Source organism: Eretmochelys imbricata, chromosome 20 (genome assembly GCF_965152235.1).
Source record: "Eretmochelys imbricata isolate rEreImb1 chromosome 20, rEreImb1.hap1, whole genome shotgun sequence".
Taxonomy (NCBI): Eukaryota; Metazoa; Chordata; order Testudines; family Cheloniidae; genus Eretmochelys; species Eretmochelys imbricata.
The window spans coordinates 21,131,705-21,157,960 of record NC_135591.1 but is presented as its reverse complement, the minus strand read 5'-3'; the positions used below and the strand labels follow the sequence as shown (position 1 = coordinate 21,157,960).

General features: G+C 46.8%; 1 protein-coding gene across 1 annotated transcript in view; it reads left to right on the top strand.

Moving 5' to 3' along the window:
• Positions 1-25,307, top strand: part of PIN1 (peptidylprolyl cis/trans isomerase, NIMA-interacting 1) — a 26,179-nt gene extending 872 nt beyond the window's left edge. The window contains exons 2-4 of the mRNA XM_077838700.1: positions 3,905-4,105; positions 13,956-14,066; positions 24,060-25,307. Of these exons, the coding sequence (XP_077694826.1) occupies positions 3,905-4,105; positions 13,956-14,066; positions 24,060-24,169 (422 nt within the window). The 3' untranslated portion in view covers positions 24,170-25,307. The remainder of the gene's footprint in view (positions 1-3,904; positions 4,106-13,955; positions 14,067-24,059) is intronic.
• The last annotated feature ends 949 nt before the right edge of the window (positions 25,308-26,256 follow it).

Here is a 26,256-nt window from a genome sequence, read left to right as displayed (position 1 = left end):
TGGGGGCGAGGAATGGGCGGGCGGGCGAGGGGGCGCCTGGGCCGGGGGGGGGGCGCCTGGACCGGGGGGGGCGAGGAATGAGCGGGCGGGCGAGGGGGCGCCTGGGCCGGGGGGGGGGGGGCGAGGAATGGGCGGGCGGGCTGGGGGGGGGCGCCTGGGCTGGGGGGGGGGCGCCTGGGCCGGGGGGGGGGGCGAGGAATGGGCGGGCGGGCGAGGGGGCGCCTGGGCCGGGGGGGGGGGCGAGGAATAGGCGAGGGGGCGCCTGGGCCGGGGGGGGGCGCCTGGGCCGGGGGGGGGGGGCGAGGAATGGGCGGGCGGGCGAGGGGGCGCCTGGGCCGGGGGGGGGGCAAGGAATGGGCAGGCGGGCGAGGGGGCGCCTGGGCCGGGGGGGGGCGAGGAATGGGGGGGGGGCGGGCGAGGGGGCGCCTGGGCCGGGGGTGGGGCGAGGAATGGGGGGGGCGGGCGAGGGGGCGCCTGGGCCTGGGGTGGGGCGAGGAATGGGGGGGGGCGGGCGAGGGGCCGCCTGGGCCGGAGGGGGGGCGAGGAATTGGGGGGGGCGGGCGAGGGGCCGCCGGGGGTGGGGCGAGGAATTTGGGGGGGCGGGCGAGGGGGCGCCTGAGCCGGGGGGGGCGAGGAATTGGGGGGGCGGGCGAGGGGGCGCCTGAGCCGGGGGGGGGGCGAGGAATTGGGAGGGCGGGCGAGGGGGCGCCTGAGCCGGGGGGGGGCGAGGAATTGGGGGGGCGGGCGAGGGGGGCGCCTGAGCCGGGGGGGGGCGAGGAATTGGGGGGCGGGCGAGGGGGGCGCCTGAGCCGGGGGGGGGGCGAGGAATTGGGGGGCGGGCGAGGGGGCGCCTGAGCCGGGGGGGGGGCGAGGAATTGGGGGGGGGCGGGGCGAGGGGGGGGCGCCTGAGCCGGGGGGGGCGAGATTGGGGGGCGGGCGAGGGGGCGCCTGAGCCGGGGGGGGGCGAGGAATTGGGGGGGGCGGGCGAGGGGGCGCCTGAGCCGGGGGGGGGGGCGAGGAATTGGGGGGGTGGGCGAGGGGGCGCCTCGGCCGGGGGGGGGCGAGGAATTGGGGGGGCCGGGCGAGGGGGCGCCTCGGCCGGGGGGGGCGAGGAATTGGGGGGGCGGGGCGAGGGGGCGCCTCGGCCGGGGGGGGGGCGAGGAATTGGGGGGGCGGGCGAGGGGGGCGCCTCGGCCGGGGGCGGGCGAGGAATTGGGGGGGGCGGGCGAGGGGGCGCCTGGGCCGGGGGTGGGGCGAGGAATTGGGGGGGGGGCGGGCGAGGGGGCGCCTGGGCCGGGGGGGGGGCGAGGAATTGGGGGGGGGGGCGGGCGAGGGGGCGCCTGGGCCGGGGGTGGGGCGAGGAATGGGGGGGGCGCGCGAGGGGGCACCTGGGCCGGGGGGGGCAGGCGAGGAATGGGGGGGCGGGCCAGGGGGCGCCTGGGCCGGGGGGCGCGGGCGAGGAATGGGGGGGGCGGGCGAAGGGGGGACAAGGAATGGGGGGGACTGGCCCTGCTAGGGTTGGGGTGCAGACGGTTTGGGCCTGCGGCGGTTGTGGCCTGTAGGGGAGAGCCGTGGAAGGCTGGTCCCACAGGTGTATGTCTTGGGCGGGATGCGGTTGCTTGGTCCCCATGGGCTGGTCTGGGGTGGGGTTGTTCCTTTGCATGGAGATGCCCTGGGGGTGTTGGTTGGTCCTTATTTGGGGTCTTTGAGCAGGGTAATTGGTTCCTGTGGGGGAGGGCCTTGCTGGGGAGGGGTGGGGGTGGTTTTAGTTAGCGGGTGCCCTGCTGCGTGCACTGAATAGAGCCAGGGTTGAAGTGGCTTTATCAGTGATTCTCTGTGGTCAGGGAGGCTCTAGTGGGGCAGGCTGGGGATCTTGCCATGTCCTTGCTTGGGGATAAGCTTTCCCCATTGTATGGGACCACCTGGCCAGAGAGCAAGCTCTGGAGGTCCCATGTTTGTTCACCTTATGGGGGATGGACAAGTCTGGAATGAAGCTCTGGGGTGTCCCTATGTGGGCAAGGGAAGTGGAAGCTGGAAAGGTGCCTTTCTTGGATGCTGGTCCCAGTGTGGGTGGGGTGGATACTGGGGCGTGTTCTGCTGTGGGGTAGGGTCAAGTTTGGAGCAATGCCTTGACACCCTCAATGTGCAGGTTAGAGGCAAAGCACTTGCACGGGTTCCTGACTTGAATCGTGTTCCAGATAGGTTTGCCAGGATGGTGGCAATCCCATGGTAGTTGTTTTATAATGGGAGGTTTGGTCCCTGTATGTTTGGGCTGGAATTTCCCTTTCCCTCTTCCCCCTTGTTGCCTTTCTCGCTTTGCTCTGTGCCTGACATTGTGTGCTTGGTTTGCTGGTTCAAAATCCTTTGGGTTGAAAGGGGTTATAGAGAGGGAGGTTAATGATGGTGAAAATCAGACTGGCCCATGTGAATTCCTGGCCCATGCAGGAATGAGCTGCTGCTGCCAGCTTGGAGGGCAGGAGCTTGCAGCATCTCCAGATTACAGTATTAGTTGTCTTGGCTTCACAACCGAGTGTTCCCTGTCCTCTTGATTGCTTGCTTCAGGAGAATTTTGCTGGTTATTCTAAAGAGCAGTTGATTTTGATTGGGGTGTGTTTCTTGTTAATGGTAGCACCCAAAGACACATCCAGGATCCAAGGCCCCATTGTTTGTGCAGTGCCCAGCACACACAGAAAGACATGATTTCTTGCTTAGTCTTCCAACTGCAAGATCATAGACTTGTGGGACTGGAAGGGACCCTGCAAGGTCCTCTATTTCAGTCCCCTGCACTCCTAGCAGGACTAAGTATTATCTAGACCATCCCTGACAGGTGTTTGTCTCACCTGCTCTTAAAAATCCAGTGATGGAGATTCCACAGCCTCTCTAGGCAATTTATTCCAGTGCTTAACCACCCTGACAGTTCGGAAGTTTTTCCTAATGTCCAACCTAAACCACGCATTGCTTCTTGTCTTATCCTCAGAGATTAAGGAGAACAGTTTTTCTCCCTACATCTTGTAACAACCTTTTATTTACTTGAAAACTGTTATGTCCCCAGACAAACCCAGTTTTTTCTAGTCTTCCCTCATAGAACACGGTTTTTAGACCTTTAATCATTTTTGTTGTGCTTTTCTAGACTTCTTCCAGTTTGTCCACATCTTTCCTGAAATGTGTAAATTATGATGCGTTTGTAAAGTATGAGTCGCTGATATCTAGGCCTTTCATCCTTCTTGTGTAGGGATTTCACATATATGCTGAGGTAAAGCAAAACATAATCTCCTTGTTCTTTGCCAGCAACCCAGCACCTTTCACCTCCTCAGCAGGGATAATACAGGCAGAGTTCTTCTGTCTGAGTTCACTTCTTCAGCAGGTGTGTCGCTGTTATGTGATGCCGGAAAGCTACAGACATGTTTTCTGCTCTCATAAGAATAATTAGTACTTTAAAATATGAACTATCCAGTTCACCTGTGGTAAAGGTTATCCTGGGAAGATTTAAGGACCTGCTTCTATAGAAATCAGTGGGAATTTTGACATGAGACAATGAGAACTGGATCAGGACTGAAGTGACTTGCCAAAGCTGGAAAGGTAGTTAATGTCAAGAGGCTGGATTAGAGTGTATGAGCTGTTGTGCTCACACCACCTCTTCCTTTATTATCCTTTATTTCTTATTAGGAATGTTTGTTAGAGACGAGAATCTTAACAGACAGGATTGACATCTGCAGTGGTGCAGCATCCCCTTATTATGGGATATTGAGTGTTTCCAGTTTCTGATCTGAGCTGACATCCACACATTCTCATCCACTTGCAGAAATTCAGAGTCTTGTATTTCTGATGAGATAAGCAAGAAGTTAATGCCATGAGTCTGAAAGGAACTTCTAAAATCTAATCCTCTCCTCCCTTTTATTTGTAGGCCGTGTGTACTACTTCAACCACATTACAAATGCCAGCCAGTGGGAGCGCCCCAGTGGTGGTGGGAAGAACGGCCAAGGAGAGCCCGCCAAAGTGCGCTGTTCACACCTCTTGGTGAAGCACAACCAATCCAGAAGGCCCTCATCGTGGAGGCAGGAAAAGATCACGCGGAGCAAAGATGAGGCACTGGAGCTTATAAATGGCAAGTAAAAGCAGGAGAGGTTGATGGTAGAAAAGGGGAAAGTCGTGTTAGGGCCTAAAACACACGCAGAGAGAAATGGCTTATTAGTGGCATGAACCCTCTAAGGCAAAGTTTTTGAGCCAAGTGGCTTGAACATGGACTTTCGTGTAGCACAGCCACTTGGGGAATCAATTTTGCTGTATGATTCACTGACCCTGATTAAATGACCTAAAAGTAGGAGCCATCCCTTTCCCACCCCCTCTTTGCGTTTTTGTAATGTCATGTCAGACAGGTGTGTTTGTGTATTCTTTGTAAATGTGTATTTTTATATTAAAAATAAAATAATTATTTGAAGCTAAAACAAACGTTCCTTTAACATCTTCCTTTTTCTATATTTAAGATTTCATTTGCCCTAATGCAGCTTCTATAAATTCTGATGAATCTGCCTGAGATATGCATAAACATTTGCACAGGGATAGTCAAATATCCTGCTCAGATGATCCACAAAAAGTACATTTCCCAACACAGTAAGTTTCCCAGTGTGTGGTGGCCTTAAACTGGTCCAGGAGGGATGGAATCCTGTGTCTTTCCTAATGTCTGTTGTGACAAGTCACCATACGTATTGTCCCTTGCAATGCTGGCAGTAGCTTTTAACTGGGATGCTGCTTAGTCAGTGAGGTTTGGTCTTGTGAACTGAGCATGGGATTGGCATTTGGAGACTGGGTTCTCATCCCAGCTTCTCCATTGACTCTCCTATTGCTTTGGGGCCAAGTTAGTCAGGGTCTGGGGTGAAGTCAGTGGGAGTCTTCCTCCTGACTGTTGATCAGTACCTTAACCTGTTTCCCATTTGCGAAATAGTCTGACCTACCTCACAGGGGTGTTGTGAGGACTAACATTTTGTAAAGTGCTTTGAAGCTGTAAAGCACGGTTACTGCTGCATGCTGTTATGTTATTGTAAAGTTTCTTGTTGCTTTTGGAGGGCTCAGAAATGAGGTTTTACTCGCAACAGCCTTGACCCTGCTTCAATTAAAAAAAAAAAAAAAAAAACCATTGGACAGTGTCTGGGGGAGAAGAAAATCACCCCAGCAAACACTGTGTAGCCCTGAAGCCTAACCAGGGTACTAACCAGCAGGTGGTGCCCAGTGTGTTTTGAAAGAGATGCGGAATTAACGGCCAAGAATGCTAGTACCTTTTCAGGAAAATCTCCTTTGTGAGTTAGGTTAATTAATTAGTTATAACTGGCATAGTAAAAAGAAAAGGAGTACTTGTGGCACCTTGGAGACTAACAAATTTTAGTTAGTCTCTAAGGGGCCACGAGTACTCCTTTTTGTGAATACAGACTAACACGGCTGCTACTCTGAAACCTGGCATAGTAAAGCAGCTGTTGTGTACTGCAGAGTATGAGGAGTGTTACAGCAGAGTTTATTAGAACTGTGCACATGGAGTTGAGAATTTTATAAATAAAAATAATTGGAAATGTTTGACAGCCAGGCTGCAAATATTAATTTATTCTAGTAGATTCACTTATATCTTAGGGTGAAACTCTCCTCTGTGCAAAGAGCAAGACTGCAGTAGTATGTAGGCCTTGTGCTGTCCCCCTGTATAGAGGTGAGGATTTAGGTGGGGCCTAGGTCTTGTTTGCTCTTTGCATGGGGGGAATTTCACACCACACCAAATAACTGACAATTGACACTTTGTAGGACAGCAAACTTTACTGTCCTATAGTGATACAGCAGAACCCCATGTATCTGATCTAATTGGCATTGGGGCTTGATTGGATAATCAAAAATTGGGATAATCCAGAGAATGGGAAAATGCGGGGCTGCAGCGCCACCTAGTAGCCACAGGAGAGATTGTCTGTTTCTGGACCTGTGTGTGCTGGTTGTTTGGCTCATATGGAGAGCTGGATAATGGAGGGTTGGATACATGGGATTTTACTATACTAGAAGCAAGAGTGCTGTTGTCATGGTACAGAGCAAGTGTTCATAAACTTAGGTCCAAGTGAGAGAGAGTGAATTTTAGAGGGAAAAGTTCTTCTGAGCTTTGTTAACTAAGTGGTATTTCAGATCCTTATAACCAGTTAGACTTTTTGCTGTTAGAAGACCTGCACATAAGTTATCTCCCCCTTAAAAGCCCAAATAACATTATTCTGAATAAATGAATGAGTCGTCTTTATAACTTTGTTTGGGTGCCCTCCTTTATCTCAGACACAGCAAGTCTTCAACATCTGATTAAGGTTATGGAGAGAGACTTTTTAATCTTCTGTATGAGAGCCGGATGTAATTTTTATTTTAAAGTGATTTTTTTTTTTTTTTTTAGAGTTAGACTAAAGTGCAGGATTGACAGCCCTGGAGACTGAAGTCCCCTCACTATCAGATAATTTTTATGTTTAGCAATCTTTTGCCCCATGTGGCGCCTGAGGACGAGAGAGATGTGATTAAAACTTATTTGATGTAAATGTCCTGCTGTGTTCTTGATAAGGGCCATTAGGGATTCTTTCATTCATCATGTTTATTATCATTGTATTTTTGTCTCCTGAGAATGAAATGGCATGATCAAAAAATCTATTTCTGTTGACACTCCCATCTGTGCTTGATAAACGCTATTCCCTGCAAATGTCATAAGGAACATCCACTCGTAATTATTTTATGTCAGTTGTTTCTGCATTTTCCTTGCTCCAGGAAGGTGAGATAGTACATGGATACGGTTGACCTGGAAAGATCCAATCCAGTATTATCCTCCTGAAAATGACAGAAAATTATAAAGTTTTTTTTAAAAAGCAAACCAGAAAAACCCACTAGAGAATGTATTGCATGAATGCATAGCTTAACTCCACTACAATTTCTGACAAATAGTCAGGCATCACTGAATTTCCTTGAGCAGAATTTCCTTGAGCAGATGTACTGTATCTGATGAACATAATTATAGCACAGAATTGTTTAAGGAGATCTCTTGGGAGGCGTTTGTTCGACAGACATTGCTCTTTAAACAAAACGCAAGACTGTGGTGCGCTGTTATCTCTCTGATATTTCCTTCAGAATCTTTAACTCTGGAATCAATGTTTTATGCAATATAAACCGGTGATTGGAATTTGTTTAAAGAAAATGCTTTGTTATATTCTACTGTCCTGAGGGAACCTGCTAAAGGTTAGTGTTTTAGATCGATGAACTTTGGTTAGTTTTGGACATTTTACTTGCTTGTGATTCTCTTTCGAGTAATAAGGAAAATAGATTGAGGACAGCTAGAGGTGATGCATTATTTGTGAATAAACCAGCATTACAAAATCTTATACCATTAGGGAAGTTACAATGTGTGAATAAAATTTGTAGGTTAAATTAGTTTTCACTATAATCCCGATATTTTGATTTGTATTATAGCAGTGCTTAGAGGGCCCCATTGTGCCAGGCTCAGCACAAATACATCGTGAGAGACGGTACCTGCCTTGAAGAGTTTGATTGAAATAGACAAGTCAGAGTTGGTGAAAGGAAGGATTATTAATCCCATTGGAGACAGGGGAGCTGAGGCACAGAGAGTAAGGATCTTGCCCAGAGTTGCACAGGTTGTCCATGGCAGAACAAGGAGTTGATCCCCAGTTTAGTGCTTTAACCACAAGATCATCTAACCACCTGGCAGCCAGTTGGCAGAGCTGTGATAACCAAATTTAGTTTCACTTTGCAGGCTTGTAAAATTCACTCTGACAACTTCATTCTCCAGAAGCTGCTAACAGCATGAAGGTCATGGTAGAAACTGACTACTCAGGGACTTCAACGTTAAAACTTATGATTCTTTCTTAACTCAGGTGCCTTTACTTTTTTAAACATGGGTGTGCACGTTAAGGCTGAACCTTCTTGTGTGTGTTGGTGCAATGGGAGGTAATAGGGTACATTTACTGGCAGGGTTAGTATGATGCTTGGAAGTAAACATGCACTCTAGGGTGATGCAAATATGTATTTTGGAAGAATGCTGTATTTTGATAGCAAATGTACTGTGCAAATATACTGTTGACACTAGGCTGGAGCAGCTTATTTTAATTAGATAAACAATATTCATTTTCATCCACTGAAATGTGCATACATAAAAGCTGTGAAAACAAATGGTCTTCTGCCCAGAGGCACAAGAGACACAAGCCTCTTTGGGGTAAATGGCTTACTCATAATCTTGCATTAATCTTCCTTAAATAAAATACAGAACCGACACACAGCTCCCTTTGTGTGCCCTCTCACCACTGCCCACATTCCCCCCTCCCCCCCCGAAAAGGAATACATACTAAACAAAGTAGAAGGTGGGATAAATATGCATACCCCTTTAGTTTAGCAGTACCACTCCCATTGCTGCTGGCATCTTTGTGTTAAAGCACATCATCACATTCATTCCTTAGAAGGAATATAAACTACGTTGGCTCTCAAAATATAGTCACAGGGCTGTAGTCAGAAGTCAGTCCCCCATTCTTCCTCTCTGCAACTCTCTGGCAGCTTTCCCACAGGCCTGGTTCTGATGTTAGTACTTGTCCAGCTAAAGATACAGAAACAATTCTCTACTCAATTAAATTTCTTGCATAATTACACAGATGTAGGGTACTGGCAATTACTTCAGCTGAAGGGATCCAATTGATTGACCTTTGGGGTCGGGGGGCAGGAAAATGCACCATTGGTGGGGAAATCCCAAGGACTTGAAGAAATAAAGAATAGTGTTTTATGCTCGGTTTCAGTCAGTGGAAGACTGTTGTACTGGGAACTGCTTGAATGAAATCTGATTTAATTTGACAGATTTATTTAAAAACCAAGCTATCCTCTTTCAGTCCCTAAAAATAGACAAAACTTAGCCAAGCAGAAGACTGAGTCATACTGGCTTAAGACAAAAATCAACCATATCTTTTTGTCACTGGTTGGGTCGCCAAAACCAGACAGTCTTTTGGAAAATCAAGGTGTAGCTGTTTGGCAGTGACTGGTTAGCTTGTTGTCCATGATGTTTTTTTCCTCTCTAGTTTCTTCACGACATGGCAGCTTACTGCAATGTCTCATCCAAGGCAAAGGCTGCCACAGGCTTTTGTGGGTAGTTCTGGGGTCTGGAGGAGGAAGCTCGTCTTCCCCTCTCTGAATATGGACAGGCCTCTACGAGAGGCCTTGCTACGAGAGGTGGATGTCACATGTAATGGCTAACACTTAAAATTCAAACAAAAGCACAAAGACATCTCTGAACTCCACTGGACCATCTGTGCAAGGCAGAAATCACTCCAATAAGAATGTGGTATCTTTCCATAAGCTCATTCCTTCTAGTAACACTTGGATTTTTGCATTTTGCTTCATGGTCTCTCTTCACGCTTGGTGCTGTCAACATGACTCTTTGCGTTCATCGAGGCTCTACAGGTCTCCCATTGCTGCTTACGTCTTCGCTCTTGTTGCTGCATGAGCTGCTGCTGTTCTTAAGTGCCTCTGTTTCCCCTCTAATTGCTTTGCCCTCTCCCACTCTTGCTAGTTTTCTTGCCACCCACAGCTTCTGATTCCCTCTGTGCTAAGTGGCCCCACTTTCCTAACTTCAGAGCCCACTTCTTCCATGAGCTACCTGTGCTGACCTTGCTGAGAGTCTCCGTGGCTTCTTGCACCTGAATTGCTCTACCTGTAGCTTGACTGAGTTGGTCTTTAAGCCCTTTTTCTCTCTGTGTACACTGTAAAGCATCATTTGCACCTGTATCAGGCTATAAATCAAAGATGTCAGAGTGGCATTTGCTTCCTGTGCAGATGCAGTTCATCTGTAAAATATTTGCTAATGAGGGAGCATTTCTGGAGCCATATTTGGAGTATGTGGTAGCAAAACTTTTTATCTCCTCAAACTTTGTTGTGTCTGATATTGCCCTTTTCTGTCCCTGAGCATTTCCCCAAACTATTAAATGAATTTAGGGGTGTCTCTGTGTGCCTCTCAAATAAGGCTCTTCCACTGGCCCAACTGCAGCTTGAACTCTAGTGTCCAGGTGCCCATCTTTCGGAGTGTGAGTGCTTTCACCTGGTTTACAGTGCCCAAATGGTAAATTACCTCAATTAGTCTCTTCAGCTTCTGAAACCAGGAGATTTACTGACTTCTTCCTTTTCCTGTGTGCTTCTCCCAGAATGCTTCAGAAGAACCAGCAGCCATTGCTGTATGTATTGAAAATCCAACTGCCACACCTACCCTGCCTTATGGTCCCAAGATCTTGCAGGGTTTCACTGGTAGAATGCTCATGCTGATAATGGCTAGACCAAGCACAGTCTTCCCCCTTTCATAGCAATTGCTGTGTCTAGCATTTCTCTTTGGAGGTGGAAGACTGGATGTCCAGAAGGCAGCAAAGTTTGACTTACTTTGAAAGAAGTAAGAAGCTCTCCCTCCCCTTTGTTTGGGGTGCTGAAGTTCTTCCTCGACGTGAACCCTTGAAGTTAAGTAGGTAGCGACACCACCTTTGAGGCATGTGCACCTACCGGGTGCCTCAGGAGAGGCAAGTGGAGAAATGCGCACACGAGATCTGAATCTCTCTCTCTCTCTCTCTAACATCTGTGTTCTCCTGTATCATCTGAAAGAGCATTAGGACTTTGCCTTCCCTAATTATAAATAATCTGAAGACTGACTTGTTCCAGTCCCCTGCTGGTGTCCTTCACGGCTAAAGGAGAGAACCACCTCCTGAGTTTTGAAATGCTACAAGCTGGTAGTGCTCATCTTCCTGCCATGATCACTTCACAGGTCTCCCGGGAGGAGGGCACACTTCTGTTGATTGATCCTCCTTCAACTTCCCCCTCTTTAGGGGTGTGTCACGGTTTCTCTCTCTCTTTAAAGCACACACAGGTATGATGCTGTTAACTTGACTTAACATCCAGGCAAAGCACTGGATTGGGACTTGGGAGATCGGTGTTCTACTCCTACCTCTTCTGCTGACCTGTGTGACCTTCGGGAAGTCACTTACCCTCTGTGACTTTCCCTCATGCTCTTTTGTCTATTTAGGCTGTAAGCTCCTTGGAGCAGGGCCCCTCTCGCTACATGGCACAGTACTTAGCTCAAGGGGGCCCTGATTTGGGGTTCTAGATGCTGTTGTAACACTAATAATACCCCAGTACTCCTTGAGTGTTAATAGCCCTGCTATTAAGCTTAGGCTATTATTGTCAAAAAATAAACACATGCTTATTTTATCAGTCACCAAATCACAACTGGAGTGGCTGCAACATTTATGTGAAGGGTGTAAATGCAAAGGGGAGACAGAAACTGACACGGGAGATGCAGGAGTGTGAAACAGCTAGGGTATAAAAGATAACTAGGAGACAAAGGAAGGAGAGGAGGTATTTTGTGGTGGCTGAGATGTACATATTCACAAGCTTTACAGTACTTATCCTTACAAGCCTCCTGAGAGGCTGGGCAGTACTGTTGTCCCCATTTCACAGATGGAAACTGAGGCACAGATACAAGTATTTAGGCACTTAACACCCATTGACTTCAGTGGGAGTTGCATATCTAAATACCTTTGAAGATTGGACCTGAGTGACTTACCCAGGGTCATGCAAGGAGCCTGGGGCGGAGAAGACAGTTGAACACAAGTCTTCTGGGCTAGCACCCTAACCACTGGACCATCCTTCTGTCAGCTTGTGCAGTAGTCTTCCCAGTGGAAATGGTGGCAGCCCGTTTCCTTGAGTCACTGGAACCTATGCAGAGCCTAGAAGAATGCAGTGCAGGGCACGGTCTCTGCTCTGGCTGGAGGGAAACGCTAGAGTGGGCCTAGGAGGGAATTTCTCCTTCATTCCAGTGAAACTAAATAAACACTGAAACAAATCATAGCAGTTTAACTTCCCAGAGTCTTAGGTACCAGAGATGAAACCTGTTGGGTCCTCTATAATCCAGCCCCCTGTGATGGCCAGTACAGGGTTATTTCTGTACCATTCATGGGTTTTGTGCCCTTTCCTGCCACTGAAAAGTCAGCATTCAACTAAACTTGGCTTGTACAGGAGTGCCTCTCCTAAAAATAACTGGTGGGCGTTGGGTGCCTTTGTTAATCTTAATGCTAATGGCTTCTAATTTAGAAAGTAAAGCAAGGCTGGTGCTGGTTGATTTAGCAGCGATGTAGTACCCTGTATGCCAGCAGTGCTCTTCAAAATGTCCCATTCAGTTGCATTAAGATATAAAAACGGCCATGCTGGGTCAGACCAGTAGTCCGTCCAGCCCAGGATTCTGTCTTCTGACCCTGGCCAATGGTAGGTGCTTCAGAGGGAATGAACAGAACGGGCAATTGAGTGGTCCGTCCAGTGTTGTCCACTCCCAGCTTTTGTCTGTCACAGGCTAAGGACACCCAGAACATGAGGGTTGTATCCCCAACCATCTTGGCTAATAGTCGTTGGTGGACGTATCCTCCATGAACTTCTTTTTTGAATCTGAAATCCTGCATAGCCTGTTACTCAAAAGACTAACTGATTTCCATGTACCACCAAGAACTGTATGTCCTGGCATAATTCAGATACCTGTGTGTGACACTGTTTTGCTTGTCTCTGATTAAATGTTTTCAATGCCTGAGTAGTTAGTTATACCCTTCCACTCTCCAAAATACAAGTCAAATGTTATTGATTGGCTGATGTGAAGGAACAGTCTAAAAGGTGAGTTACGTTCTGTTGTTGTTACACAGATATGAGGGCAGGGTAATACATGGGCTGGAGTTGTAAGACATAGCTTCCAGTTAAGACTGTGAGTATTTCCATTATAACCCCATTTTCGGACACCCTTAACTTTCCAAATCTTCCACCTATTTGGCTGAAGTTTTCCATGTTTGGCCTTTTACCAAGGGTAAACTTTTGTAGATTTAAGTACAAAGTTCTTCTCTTTTGGTTGGTTGGTGGTGAATTTCTGCATTTCAACCCTGCTCTTCCCACCACCCATTTTAGCCACTAGAGATGAAATGGCTTAGGATACACAAGGAAGATTGAAAGGTGCTTGGAAATAGCCTTCAGTAAGAAGTGCTTCTCAGTGTTGTGGGGAAAGTTTATAGTTTTGACTTGATTTACATTGAAGAGGGTTTGCAAACCTCACTTCCTGCATGCAGAGCACTTCAGAAAGTGCACGACTGTCTGTCTTAGCTGGGTGGTGAAAAGGCATCTGAGATGTGAATTGCTGAGACAGGTTCTGTGGGAACCCAGCATTTGTAGTTTATAGACTGACCGGTGCATAGTGAGTGAGGTTAGGGCTTCACAGGAGCTGCTTCGCCATTTGTTGCACATCTTGTGTAAGTCACTGTCATGGATTCTTGTCTAGGATACACAGAACAGCACACAGTAGTAAAAGATACTATGAGAGCATCCGAGGTTGTAGAAAAGCATGAAACGTTAATTACGTGATCCACTACATTGTAATACAAACACATGAAGGTGAATGGAAGAGTGCCACTGTTGCTCAGGAAGGTGGAGTTTCTACAGTGATGGGAAATCTCCTCTTGTCATTGTAGGAAACTTCGACCCTATGGTGCTATCGTGACCTAGCAGTGCCTCAGTAAATGCCAGTCGTGTAGACATGGCTAAAGTGGCAGTCATGCTTGCAAGTGCAACCTGAACTTCCGGGATTAAGTGCAGCAAAAGGCCACTGATGGTGGGCACAAAGAACACAAAGCGAAGTCCTGAGGTGCTGCTTTAGTTTCTTGGGAGTTATGGACCTTCTGCCATGGTTCAGACTTACCATTAGGGGATGCTAAGACTGAAGTACCTCTTTGAAATGGCACAGGGGCAAAGCAGATCCCTTGAAATGCCTCTCAGTAACTTACAAAAGCTAGATTTATCTACCCATTTTCATAATGAATATTTCCCTCCTGCCCTGCTCCCCAGCAAGCTCTCTGACTTGGCTCTTGGCTCTGACTATGAATTATCACGTGTGTCAACAGGATACATCCAGAAGATTAAATCTGGAGAGGAGGATTTTGAATCCCTCGCTTCCCAGTTTAGTGACTGCAGCTCGGCAAAGGCGGGAGGAGACCTGGGTGCTTTTGGGAGAGGTAGGTGACATGAATTGAATACTGAGATTACATGATTGACACTGAAATTCCTCCGTAGGGGGTGAGGATTAATAATGCCCTCTGTTTCCACCCCCCCCCCCCATGGATCGGTGAGCGAGGAGACTTGCTGCACATGAAATGTAGTTTGCTGCTTAGACACTAAACCAATTAGGAATGCAGCTATGATGATATTATTCTAGGAGGAGAGGATGTTACACAAATGCTGCTTATGAAATTGGCTTTCACTTTGGGAGAGATTTTTTTTCCACCATGCTGAATGGGAATCCAGTTGTTCAGCGTAACAAACTGTGAACAAGGAGGAAATGAGTAAATGGAACTAACGACAAAACAGGCAGATAATTAAGCGCTAATCTCAAAGTGTGTGCGGGGGGTGGTTAATAGCAAATTGGGGAAATGGGGGCAATTTTCAGCCAAGCAAAAATAATGCTTCTGGTGAGGAAATTAATTTCAGAAATGTTGATCTGTGTGGTGAGGGAGTAAATACAAGAAGCTGCTCTCCGATCACTTATTAACAGGGGATTTATTAGGACACTTGAAATAAGGAAGATCCTTTGAAATTTACAAGTGAAACTGAATCATCTGAGATTCATTGTCCTATGATCACTTAATTTTTAATTTCGTTTGGAGTTGCTCATGTATTCAGTTTCCACTGAGTAGAACAAAGTACAAAACAATGAGATCCTGTAAATGATGAGTGTTTGGTTTGTTTTTTTTAAAACGCCCCCTAAATGCCAGGAGATGTGTCCGTGTTGCATATTGTAGCTGGAGTAAATCAGGAAATTGGTGCTGTCAAATACAGCATTTTCTGTCTTTGGCTTTAAAACGTGTTCTCCAAAGTCACAGAAACTTGAACAAACCCAAAGGGAAGAAGTCTAGCAAGAACTGTCTGCAGCTGAAACAGTGCGGTGGACTCCTGTGTCACCGTCAATGGAAATCCCACATTTTTCCTAAGCTCACTGTTGAGGACAGCAGGATGAGGAGTGAGTGTTCTTAAGGCAAGTTCCTGAACATTTCGCATTTTTTCCCTGCTGCAAATGTACAAATTTTGTAGCAGAAATCTATTCTGATGTACAGTGCTGCAAGGGTATGTTAGAGAGCAGATAGTGCCCAGGACAGTCTACATGGTTGTATCAGAGTAAAAAAAGTATTTTTATATCCACATACGGATCTAATTTATTAAATGAGAGTTAAATGAGAGATTCTTCAAGTACTGTCCTTGTGAGTGCTCCACTTTAGGCTCTCATGCGCCCCTGCACCTTTGATCGGAGATTTTTGGTAGCAGTGCCCGTTCGGTCTGTGCATGTGCCCTACGCATCCTTGTACCAAGGCTATAAAGGGCTGTGCGGGTGAAGCGCCTTCAGTTTCTTCTCAGCTGCCTGCGGCCAGAGATGGAGTCTAGCATGTGCCTGTTTGCTGTCTATTTACCCCCTCCCCGCCATCAATCTTTTAGCTACATAGTTAGTGCTTCGTAGTAGTAGGTTTAGCACTTTATAGTTGGAACTTCTGTTCCCCTTTTTTCTTTTAAAAACAAAAAAAAACTTTTTTTCCCCAGTAAGGGGTTTGAACAACTTTTTTTCTTTTGTCGAGGATGCCAGTCTCCCTAAGATTTAAAAGGTGATTCTCTTGTTGGTTATGGGCACTCCCACTGCATTCATTGCCTCAGAGACTCTGTTCCCAGCACCTGTAAAATATTCTCTTCTTTTAAGGGAAAATCCTGTAAGAACAGGGAAGTTAAGCATAGACAATTAATGGTGGAGAGAGCCTTATGACCGGCTTCAGAGAACTGGGTACAGAGAACTCGGCTGTACAGGTACCCTCCACATCTGTCAGTGCCTCATCATCATCAAGAGCTCTGTCACCAAGAGCTTCCAAAAGGAAGATGACACCAAAACCCCAGTCTCTGGCATTCTCGTTGCCTGAGGTACCTATAACTGCACCACTGGTACCAAGAGCTTTCCCGTTCCAAGTGTAAGGGAGGAGATCAGAGGAGCAAAACAGCAGAGTACCTCATCAAAGACCCAGTCACCGGAAACCTCAGGCCCCAAAAAGAGAGCTAGTGAGGCTCCAAGTACTTCAGATACCGTGAAGCACGTTAAGACTTTAACTAAGTCCAATACCTCAGTGATACAGGGCTTGGTAACAGACTACTACTACCAAGAGACCAGCTTCAGTGGAATACTTGACCCCACTCAGTATCAACCTCAGTGTCGCGCACAAGAGCTTCTTCAACATCATTGGCGATGGTACTGAATTCTGTTGGGCTTCCCGTACTGCAGGACTTCTGGTACTGAATGAGCCACGATCTCTGCTCCGTGCAACCTCTGGATGCCACTTGGTACTGAGGTCGGGTGGGTCGCTGACTGCTCATGTTTCTGGAAGGCCTATTTCATCATCTTTGGGTATCCATGAGGAGGGACTGTCCCCTCTGATACAATATGTGGAGGAGCATTCTGACTCGGACTCCAAGCTTTCTGTTCAAGGGGCTCCAATTTATTTCAGGAGATGTTATTCCCTCTTGCAGATGTTACAAAGGCAGGACACCAGACCCCTGCCTTCCAGTGCTTGGGATGACCAGCATTGGATTCCTCCCCCCATACCATATGGTCTCTCTCATTTGCCTATGGATCCCAGTAAGGCCATGTACCACCAGCAATATCGAGGGACCTCAATGCATAGGGAACACAGAATATCTCATTCCCTGGTACCATCCAACTGGCCTCCCCATTGTGAGCCTGAGGAGACCTTTCAGGAGCAAAAGGCAAGGGCGGACAAGGAGGTTACCCCCACCCCCAAACATCTCATTGTCCTCACAAGCTGAGGTACTCATGCTACCATTGCCGCCATCAGCTGATGACTTTAGACAATTCCAGGACCTAATGAAGCAAATTGCTGACACCCTGCAAATTCCCCTGGAAGAAGTCCAGGATTCCCATCATGGGCTCCTGGACATATTGCACACCTCTACCTCAGCACAGGTAGTGTTGCCAATTAACGAAGCCCTTCTGGAGCCAGCCAAGTCCATCTGGCAAACTCCAGCAAAGCCCGCCCTCCCCATGAACCCCCAGCCAGGAGGGCTGATTCTGAGTTTTCACTTTCTTATCCAGCACCAAACTCTCTGATCGTGGACTCAGTCAATGACGGGGGCTGGCAGCATACCCAGAAAGCCACCCCTTCGGTCAGATGAGCTGTTCATCCGTAGCACTGCAGTGCAGGATAGCTGATCACCAGGCACTGAGGTCAGAATGCGACTACCTGAACTACGAGATGTTTAATGGTTTTATTGACCATTTACCACAGGAACTTTGAGAACAGTTCAGCGCCATAATAAAGGAGGGTCACCTTTTGGCAAAAACTTTACTGCAGGCTTCACTAGATGCGGCGGAAACTGCAGCCCTGTCTGTTTTCACCACAGCATTGATGAGGCAGGCTTCCCAGCTTCAGTTGTCCAGGTTTCCATGGAAGGTACAATCCACTGTGGAGAATTTTACCTTTCAATGGACAGAAGCTTTTTGCAGATGACTTGCTTCATACCCTAAGGGACTCTAGGGCAGCACTTAGGTCTTTAGGGATATACACGCCTGCAAATAAAAGGAAGCTTAGCAAGTCTCATATGGCACAGATATCCCACCTGATCAGTTTTCTGCCTTTCTTACGCCTCCAGAACCATGGGCAAAGAGGTTGAGGTTTTCAAAGAGAGTCAGCAACTACTGTGACTGCTTTTATCCCAGCTTTCAACATCATCCAAACACCAGTTTTGATGGTTTGGTCAAGAGTCCAGACCACCCAATGACCAGGTTTAATCAACTGCACGACACAACCCCCTTTTCTCACTTTTGGACACAGCCTCTCTCTCTCTTTCATCAAGCACGGGTGGCTATAATATCAGACAAATGGGTATTGGAGGCCATTACTTTGGATTATACTGTCTAATTTACTTTCACCCTGCCCTTCCAACCCCCCTCCCCACCCCTGTTCAGGGATCCCTCTTACAAGCAGTTGTTGACACAGGAGGTCTCATCACTGAGTCTAGGAGCCATAGATCCAATTCTACTTCAACATGGGGGAAAGGGTTCTATTCAAGATTCATAGAAATTAAGGTCAGAAGGGACCATTATGATCATCTAGTCTGACCTCCTGCGCAATGCAGGCCACAGAATCTCACCCACCCACTCCTGCAATAAACCTCTCACCTATGTCTGAGCTATTGAAGTTCTAAAATCATGGTTTAAAGATTTCAAGTTGCAGAGAATCCTCCAGCAAGTGATCAAGATATTTTCTGATATCCAAGAAAAACAGGGGTTGGAGGCCAATACTAGATCTCAGACATTTGAACAGTATGTCAGGCATCTGAAATTCAGGCTGGAGTCCCTAGCAGCTATAATTCCCTCCCTGGAACTAGGGGACTGGTTTGCGAAACTTGACCTCAAAGATTGCTACTTCCACATAACGATTCATCCTTCTCAAAAGATTTTTGTTTCATTTTCAATCACAGTCATTACCAGTACCAGGTCTTATCCTTGAGCCTGTCATCTGCCCTGTTGGCGTTCTCAAAAATCACGATGGTCATAGCTGCCTACTTCCATTGTTTAGGAATAACTTTTTTCCTTGATGACTGGTTGCTCAAAGTTTGGTCATTTCAGGAGGTATGGTCGTCAGGTCAAGCAACTTCATTATTCCAAAGTTTAGGCCTACAGACAAATCTCAGTAAATTGATTTTTTTTTAATAGCGTTTCTGGATTCGATAATAGGCAGAGGTTCTCTCTCTCTCAACAGGTTCCTTGCTGTAAAAAAACAAAAACAAAAAAATACCTTTATACAAAGAGTGCATCTCAGTCCTCTGGCTGTAGCACGAATGTGTCTACAACTGCTAGAGCACATGGCAGCTTGTGTTTTTGTGATGCGCAATGCCAGCTTGAATCTTCAGTGTCTCCAGGGATGGCTCAGGACTGTTTAGGTATCCAATAAATGCAGTCTCAATGAGCAGGTATCTGTATCCAGTCACGTACTACAGTCACTCACCTGGTAGATGGAGCTACCCAAAGTTTGTGCACGAATCCTGTTCAGCCAGAATCCCCCTACAGTCATGTTAACATTGGACGCTTATTTGGGTCCTCACACAGTCCAAGGAGCAGCAGGAACAGCGCTTACACATCAATCTGTTGGCATTAAAGGGGTCAGAAAGGCTTGCTTTCACTTTCTTCCCCTACTCAAAAACATGTCCATCATAATCTTGATGGACTACATAGCATGTATGTATTCTATCAATTGGCAGGGTGGAATGCTTTCCACCTCAGTCTGATAACGCTTTGGAACTGGTGTGTACCCAATCAGATAGTCATCTCAGTGGCTTACCTCCCATGTATACACAACACAGTGGTGGATGACCTGAGCAGACATTTCTCCCTAAATTACGAATGGGAGCTGGACTCTCTCAAGTCCTCAACAAAATATTCCTAGCTTGGGGGTCTTTTTTATGAATACCCTTCAACATCATTGCTGTTAAAGGTCCTTATCAAGATCAGAGAGGACCAAGGCAAAGTTGTTTTGCACCAACTTGGCCAAGACAAGTTTGGTTTCTTTACCTCATCAAACTCATTTCTCATCCTCCACGGTGGCTCCCTATCAAACCTCGACTGTTGTCTCAGGATGCGGGTCAGACACTTCACCCCAATCTGAAGATTCTGTAACTACAAGTTTGGTTCCTCAATGGTTCTTTGGACTAGAGACCACATGTTCATTGGAAGTACAAAAGATACTATTAAATAGCCAAAAGAAATCTACTGAACATACTTCCCTTCAGAAATGGAGAAGTACATAACTGCCATACCAGGTCAGACCAAAGGTCCATCAAGCCCAGTATCCTGTCTTCAGACAGTGAGTGGCCAATGTCAGGTGCCCCAGAGGGAATGAACAGAGCAGATAATAGTCAAGTGATTGTCCATTCCCAAAAGATTACAACCTTTGGTGTAACCAGCACCATCTTTCTCTATCCAGTCTCCTCTTTCCTCAATCTTTGATTACTTGTTGGAATTGAAAAATTCTGGCCTTTCTGTGAGTTCTGTCAAGGTTCATTTAGTGGCAATTACAGCTTTCTGTGTGCAAATAAACAGTTTCTTGGTATTTGCACATCTGAGTGCAGCGAGATTCCGGAAAGGACTTACCAATCTTTTTCTGCAGATTAGAGCCCCTACAATGCATTGGGATCTCAGCCTGGTTCTTAACTGTCTCATGAAACTATCCTTTGTGCCATTAGCTATATGTTTGTTGCTACATCTGTCTGAAGATGGCCACCTTGGTGGCCAACACTTCTGCTTGAAGGATTGGGGAGATGGGCTTTACCTTCTCCTTAGAAAACAATGTATCTTTAGGACCTCCTCCAAAGTTCTTAAGGTGTCCTGAATTTTATATCAACCGAACTACTCACCTTCGGGTTTTTTCTAAGCTGCATCAGTCTACAGAGGAGTCAGCTCTTCATACATTAGATGTTAAGAGGAAACTATTCAGGGAGACTTTCTAGACTCTGTTTCTATTGCAGCCGGGTCTAAGGGAGTATCTGACTTTCTAAATGGATCTCTGGATGTATTATTGCCTGTTATGGTTTCACTGAGGTTATACCGCTCCTAAGAGTGACTACATGCTCTGCTACATTCTACATCTGTAGCTCTGCTCAGAAACATTCTGGCTGCTGAAATCTGCTGGGCTGCGATATGGTCCTCACCGCACGCATTTTCCAACCACTGTTCCCTAATTCATGCCACAAGATCAGTTGCAGCAGTAGGCAGTGCAGTTCTTTTTTTAGGGATGGACTCTCTTCCAAAACTCCCATCTCCCGGAATTGATACTGTTAGGGGGTCACCTGAAGTGGAGCACCCACAGGGACGCTACTCAAAGGCGGAGAAGTTACTCGCCTTGTGCAGTAACTGGAGTTCTTTGAGATGTGTGCCCTCTGGGTGCTTCGCTATCCTCTCCCCTCCCCTCTGTGTCGGAGCTGCCTCTGTGGGCTTTCCAGTAGAGAAGGACCTGAGGACGGTTCACCCACACAGCCTTATGTATAGGGCCCTACCAAATTCATGGTCCATGTGGGTCAATTTTACGGTCATAGGATTTTAAAAATCGTAAATTTCATGATTTCGGTTACTTAGATCTGAAATTTCATGGTGTTGTAATTGTAAGGGTCATGACCCTAAAATGACTTGTGTGGGGATTGCAAGGTTATTGTAGGGGGGCTTGTGGTTCTGCTACCCTTACTTCCGTGCTGCTGCTGGTGGGGGCGCTGGGCAGCTGGAGAGGGGCGGCTGCTGGCCGGGAGCCCAGCTCTGAAGGCAGAGCCGCCGCCAGCAGCAGTGCAGAAAGAAGGGTGGTATGGTATTGCCACCCTTACTTCTCCGCTACTGCTTGCAGAGCTGGGCCCTCAGTCGGCAGCCGCCCCTCTCCAGCCGCCCAGCTCGGAAATCAGCAGCACAGAAATAAGGGTGGCATCGTATGGTATTGCTGCCCTTACTTCTGCACTACTGCTGGCCAGGCACCGCCTTCAGAGCTGGGTGCCAGGTCAACAGCCGCTGCTCTCCAGCCACCCAGCTCTGAAGGCAGCGCAGAAGTAAAGGTGGCAATACTGCAAACCCCACCCCACCCCACCGCCTTGTGACCCCCTGCAATTCCCTTTTGGATCAAGACCACCAATTTGAGAAACGCTCGTCTCCCCCATGAAATCTCTATAGCATAGAGTAAAAGCGCACAAAAGACCAGATTTTACAGGGGGAGACCAGATTTTATGGTCTGTGACGCGTTTTTCGTGGCTGTGAATTTGGTAGGGCCCTACTCATGTAGCCGTGGTACAGGGCATGGGGGTGTGTAGTGCGCATGCATAGGCAGAACAGGCATGGTTACCAAAAATCTCTGCTCAAAGGTGCCGGGCTCATGCACAGCTAAAGTAGAGCACCCACAAGGGCACGCAGCTCAAAGCATTCCAGTTACTGCACAAGGTGAGAAACTTTCCCTCCTTCCTCAAACAAATATTTCCTTTTAGACCGTGCAGAACACTGTCATTTTATGGATTCTGATATCATGAAATACCCATGAATCTTAGGATGCAGTGACTGATAGTTTTGGCTCATTTGGAGACTGTCAGTTCATTGTAGTTCTTGGTGACTTACAGAAAAGGATTTCTCCTGGTTTAAGCAGAAAGTAAAGATATGTTGCAAGACTCTCTCTCCACTAGATGACACTAGAACTGCAAGTGGCTGCTGCACTCCCGGGATGTCACACTTAGTCTCCATCTTTGCCTCTTGCTGTCATTGGGCTGCAAACATAATTTATTAGAACTGTGAATACTGGTTACTTCAGAGGTGAAACTGCTAAAACATTCCAATTTATCTTCTTGAAAAACTGCAAGTAATTGACGCTTTTTGCTTTAGGAAAATTATTCTGGTGTGGCACACAAGGGCTCTTTCCTCGTCTGAAGTAAAGATCTTGTGCTAGTAGCAGAATTAACTAAAAACTAAGATGAAGGGTTTTCAGTACCCAGTTCTAGGGGAAATAGTGCTGTTTTAATTATCTGTGAATGTGTCATTAGAATAAGAATTAGGGAGACAGGCAAACTGTTTGCCTCTCCTACCAATTAATATAAATTCTAGATACTAAATTGAGGAGAGATGCAGAATTCTGAGAAGTCCTATGTATCCAGTTACTTCAGTAATAAAACCAGGCTTTTTTGAAGGGTCAGACATCAGGATGAAGTTGTTATGACTAATCCTGAAAAGAGGAATCTAGCCTCCATGGCATCTTGCTGCCTTGCTAGAGCAATGACTATGGATGGATTTCGACCCGAAAGTAAAATATATGAATTCTGTAGCAGCTCCTCAGCTGCATGTGATGCATCCAGGATGTATGACCTGTGCGGGGCTGCAAAGCTTTAGTTCCTAAAGAGATTAGTATATCACTGAAATGGCTCCTTTTTCCCCTAAAGAGACTGCTGCTGATCCATCTGTCATGCTGTCTCTAGGCTTTCTGCAGCCATCTCCTAATGTGCTGCAGAGTCCAAAGCTACAGCACTGTCTTGAAACCCTGAGACAAGGGTCATAAACTTACAGGAGATTTATGTTGTGTTCCTGGCGAGCAGATGATCTATCCCTCTTCAGGCATCTCAAGGCAAACACTGCAAAGGCAGTCAGTGCTAAGTGCAGGGAGTGAAGTTTCCTTACGTGCCAGGAAGCTCTCTGCCCTTTTGCAGGCATCTGGTGTGCAAGTCCCAACAGTGAGACTGTGATCTGCTGGCAGAGTGGAGCCTCGTTATTTCAGCTGGGATATGCAGTTTCTCTGTTATAACTTCCAAAGTGTCCCAGGAAATTGGGCAAAAATAGTGTTCCCTCTTGAACCCGTAACTCCCCTCGTGGCGGAAATCCTTCTGACTGAACCTTTGTAGCCCACTGCAGAACTGCTGTAGGCCACCCGCTTATTATCCCTCATACAGGGGCCATCTCAGCATCACCTGTGGCTTTCCTAGGTCTCCACTGATAAACCATCAGGAGCCTGGTGACATGGAGACCAGAGCATTCAGCATGCTGTCTATCTAGGTCATGACATTACCCAGATGCATCCTGTGAATTATTTAGTGCAGCTTGTAATGCACACCGCATCTCTCCTCTCTCTGTGCCTTAAGGGCATCTGAGACTCAAAGACTAACACCCACTTGTGCCAGTGAATCTGCAGAGATTTCCTCTGCCCTTTGAATCCCCAGCTCGCTGAAACACTTTTCCTGGCAGCAGTGATGTTTATGGAGTGTGAGTGAAAGCTCTGAATCTGAGTCATGTGTGTTGGTGGAGTGTCTGCTGGGAACAGATGGAAACAGACACCCCCTGCAAGCTATTAATTGGTGACTTTGTTGCCTGCCTTCGTTTGAGGTTGGTGTGCTCAGAAAGGTCTTCCACTCTCTGCTGACTTAATTGAACTCTTTCTCATTGCTGCTTTCTGCAGGTCAGATGCAGAAACCTTTTGAAGATGCCTCATTTGCGCTGCGGGCTGGTGAGATGAGCGGACCGGTTTTCACAGATTCAGGAATCCACATCATTCTACGTACGGAGTGAAGTGCCTGGTGACCTGTAGAAAGGAAAGAGCGAGGGGAAGAAAGGGGGGGGAAACCCTACTCCAGCCCTGCACTCTCCCGAATGAACTTCATAGATCTAGTTAAAAAACCTCATTTCATATCTCAATACCTTCCGTGGCACCTGACACAACGGTTTCCACCTGTAAAGATGCATGGTTAGCCAAGGATGAGAATGTAATCAAACTAACAGACGGTAGCATCTTTCATAAGCAGAGAGAATGTTAAAATTCTCAGGCATGCCACAGCCGCTTGAGTTTTATATTGACAATTCCTCCGTTTAGGAGACGTGTCGATGCTAAAGGTCACACTTCAATGCTTCCCACATCCACCTTATTAAAGATAGAGTATTTATTACAGAACTGCATTGATGGTAGCAAAATTGACTTGTGAGCTCTGGTGTTTAAGATGGAATGAATCTCTGTCCCACTGCCACATCCCTGCACTGCTTTAAAAAAAAAAAAAGAAACATTTTATCTAGAATAAACAGCATTCGGTCTGCACCCCAGTTTGTTTGTAGAACCGATCTGTCAAAGCCATTTATAAATTGATGTTAAGATACCACACAAAGAGCCATGCTGGTAAGGCCTGTCACTGGTGCCTGTGTGTAACTTCCCTTCATGTAGCTGGCTCAGTGCAGATCGTTGTGTTGGTCCTGCCAGACAATGGTAACTGGAGCTTCCACCTTTGCCGTTGCATGGGCTTAAAACTTGAAGATGCCTTTTGGTTTGTGATGAGTATAAACAAAGTGGGGGTTAATGGCCAGTAGTTCCCAGTACAGAAAGATCAGTAGCCAATTAAGCTGTGTAGAGGTATGTAGAATACTGTGTGTTAACCATTCCAGCATGAGGTCACTCCATTAAGACATCACAGTGCCATTTGGAAGGAGGGACTGCAGTGTGGATTTTCAGTGTGGAGAGAGTGCTGTTTTCTCAGAGCTTCTCTTTATCCACTTGTGGTTTAATCTCTGTAAGTCACTGTTTCCAGTTACATTGCATTGCTTATGTTTAGTCAAAACAAAAACAAACCAGATAAAGTTTCCCAGCTTCGGTCCAGTGCAAAGATGCTGTATAGTTCCAGTTCTCTTAAGCAGAAAATAAAGCCCTCTCTGGTTGAACATTTCCAAAGCTCTGGCATTCATTATTTCTTCCCTTCCTCCTTAGATTGTACAGATCTCTTTGGTCTTTTTTAAATCCCTGTGCAGCATGTGTAAAGGCAGCTTTGGCCAGTTTGATCTTAAAATGGAAATATAACTCCAGTGATATTAAACAAAGCTGTTCTTACTTGTTCTTTCTGGGTCTTGAAAGAAAATCAAACAGCCACCAAATAACGGGGGGCCTGATTCTGCCACTTGTGGCTGTGTTGAGTAGGGCCTTGCCCAGGGCATAGTTCTGTTGGAATCATGGAGTCAGGTGCAACTCCGTGTGAGTAAGAATGTTACATCAGGCTCTTTAGTGTCTAATTCAGTAACTGTTTCCCAACTTCTCTCAGTTCTGTAAATCTGCAGAGTTTTTCTTTATATCAAACCAGCCATTACAGACTCACTCCTTGGTGTGATTTAAAAATTCCTATCTTGTTTAAAAATGAGGAAAGGCGACATCTCCCAAAAGCTCCAGCCAATTAAGATAATCACCTAAACTAAGAGGCGTCTGAAAATGAATATTTCTTGAATTTCTGTCTCTGCTCTTTCCCTTGCTAGCCATTCTGGGGAAATGGAAGGCTCTTGCATATCAGATGAGTTAGTCTCCATAGCAACATATTTTAAAAAATACCCTCTCTGTTGGGGGTGACAGGTGAGAACTTATAAAAGGATAATTACCCCCAAACCACTGTGCAATATCATGAAAACAGGGTCAAAGCTGAACTAGCTGAAGTATTGGCAGCTGAATGCTTTCTAAAGCTGGACTTGGTCATGATTTTTGTTTTCGAATTGTAATAGGTTTAAGCGTGAATTACATGGTCTCAACTCTGTCGTCTCCTTTTCAAAAGGTAGAGCAGCAAGAGAAGCAGTCTGGAGGTGGGAGAGGCTGAAAAGATCAGGACAGTTTTAGTAAGTACACCCAAAAGAAA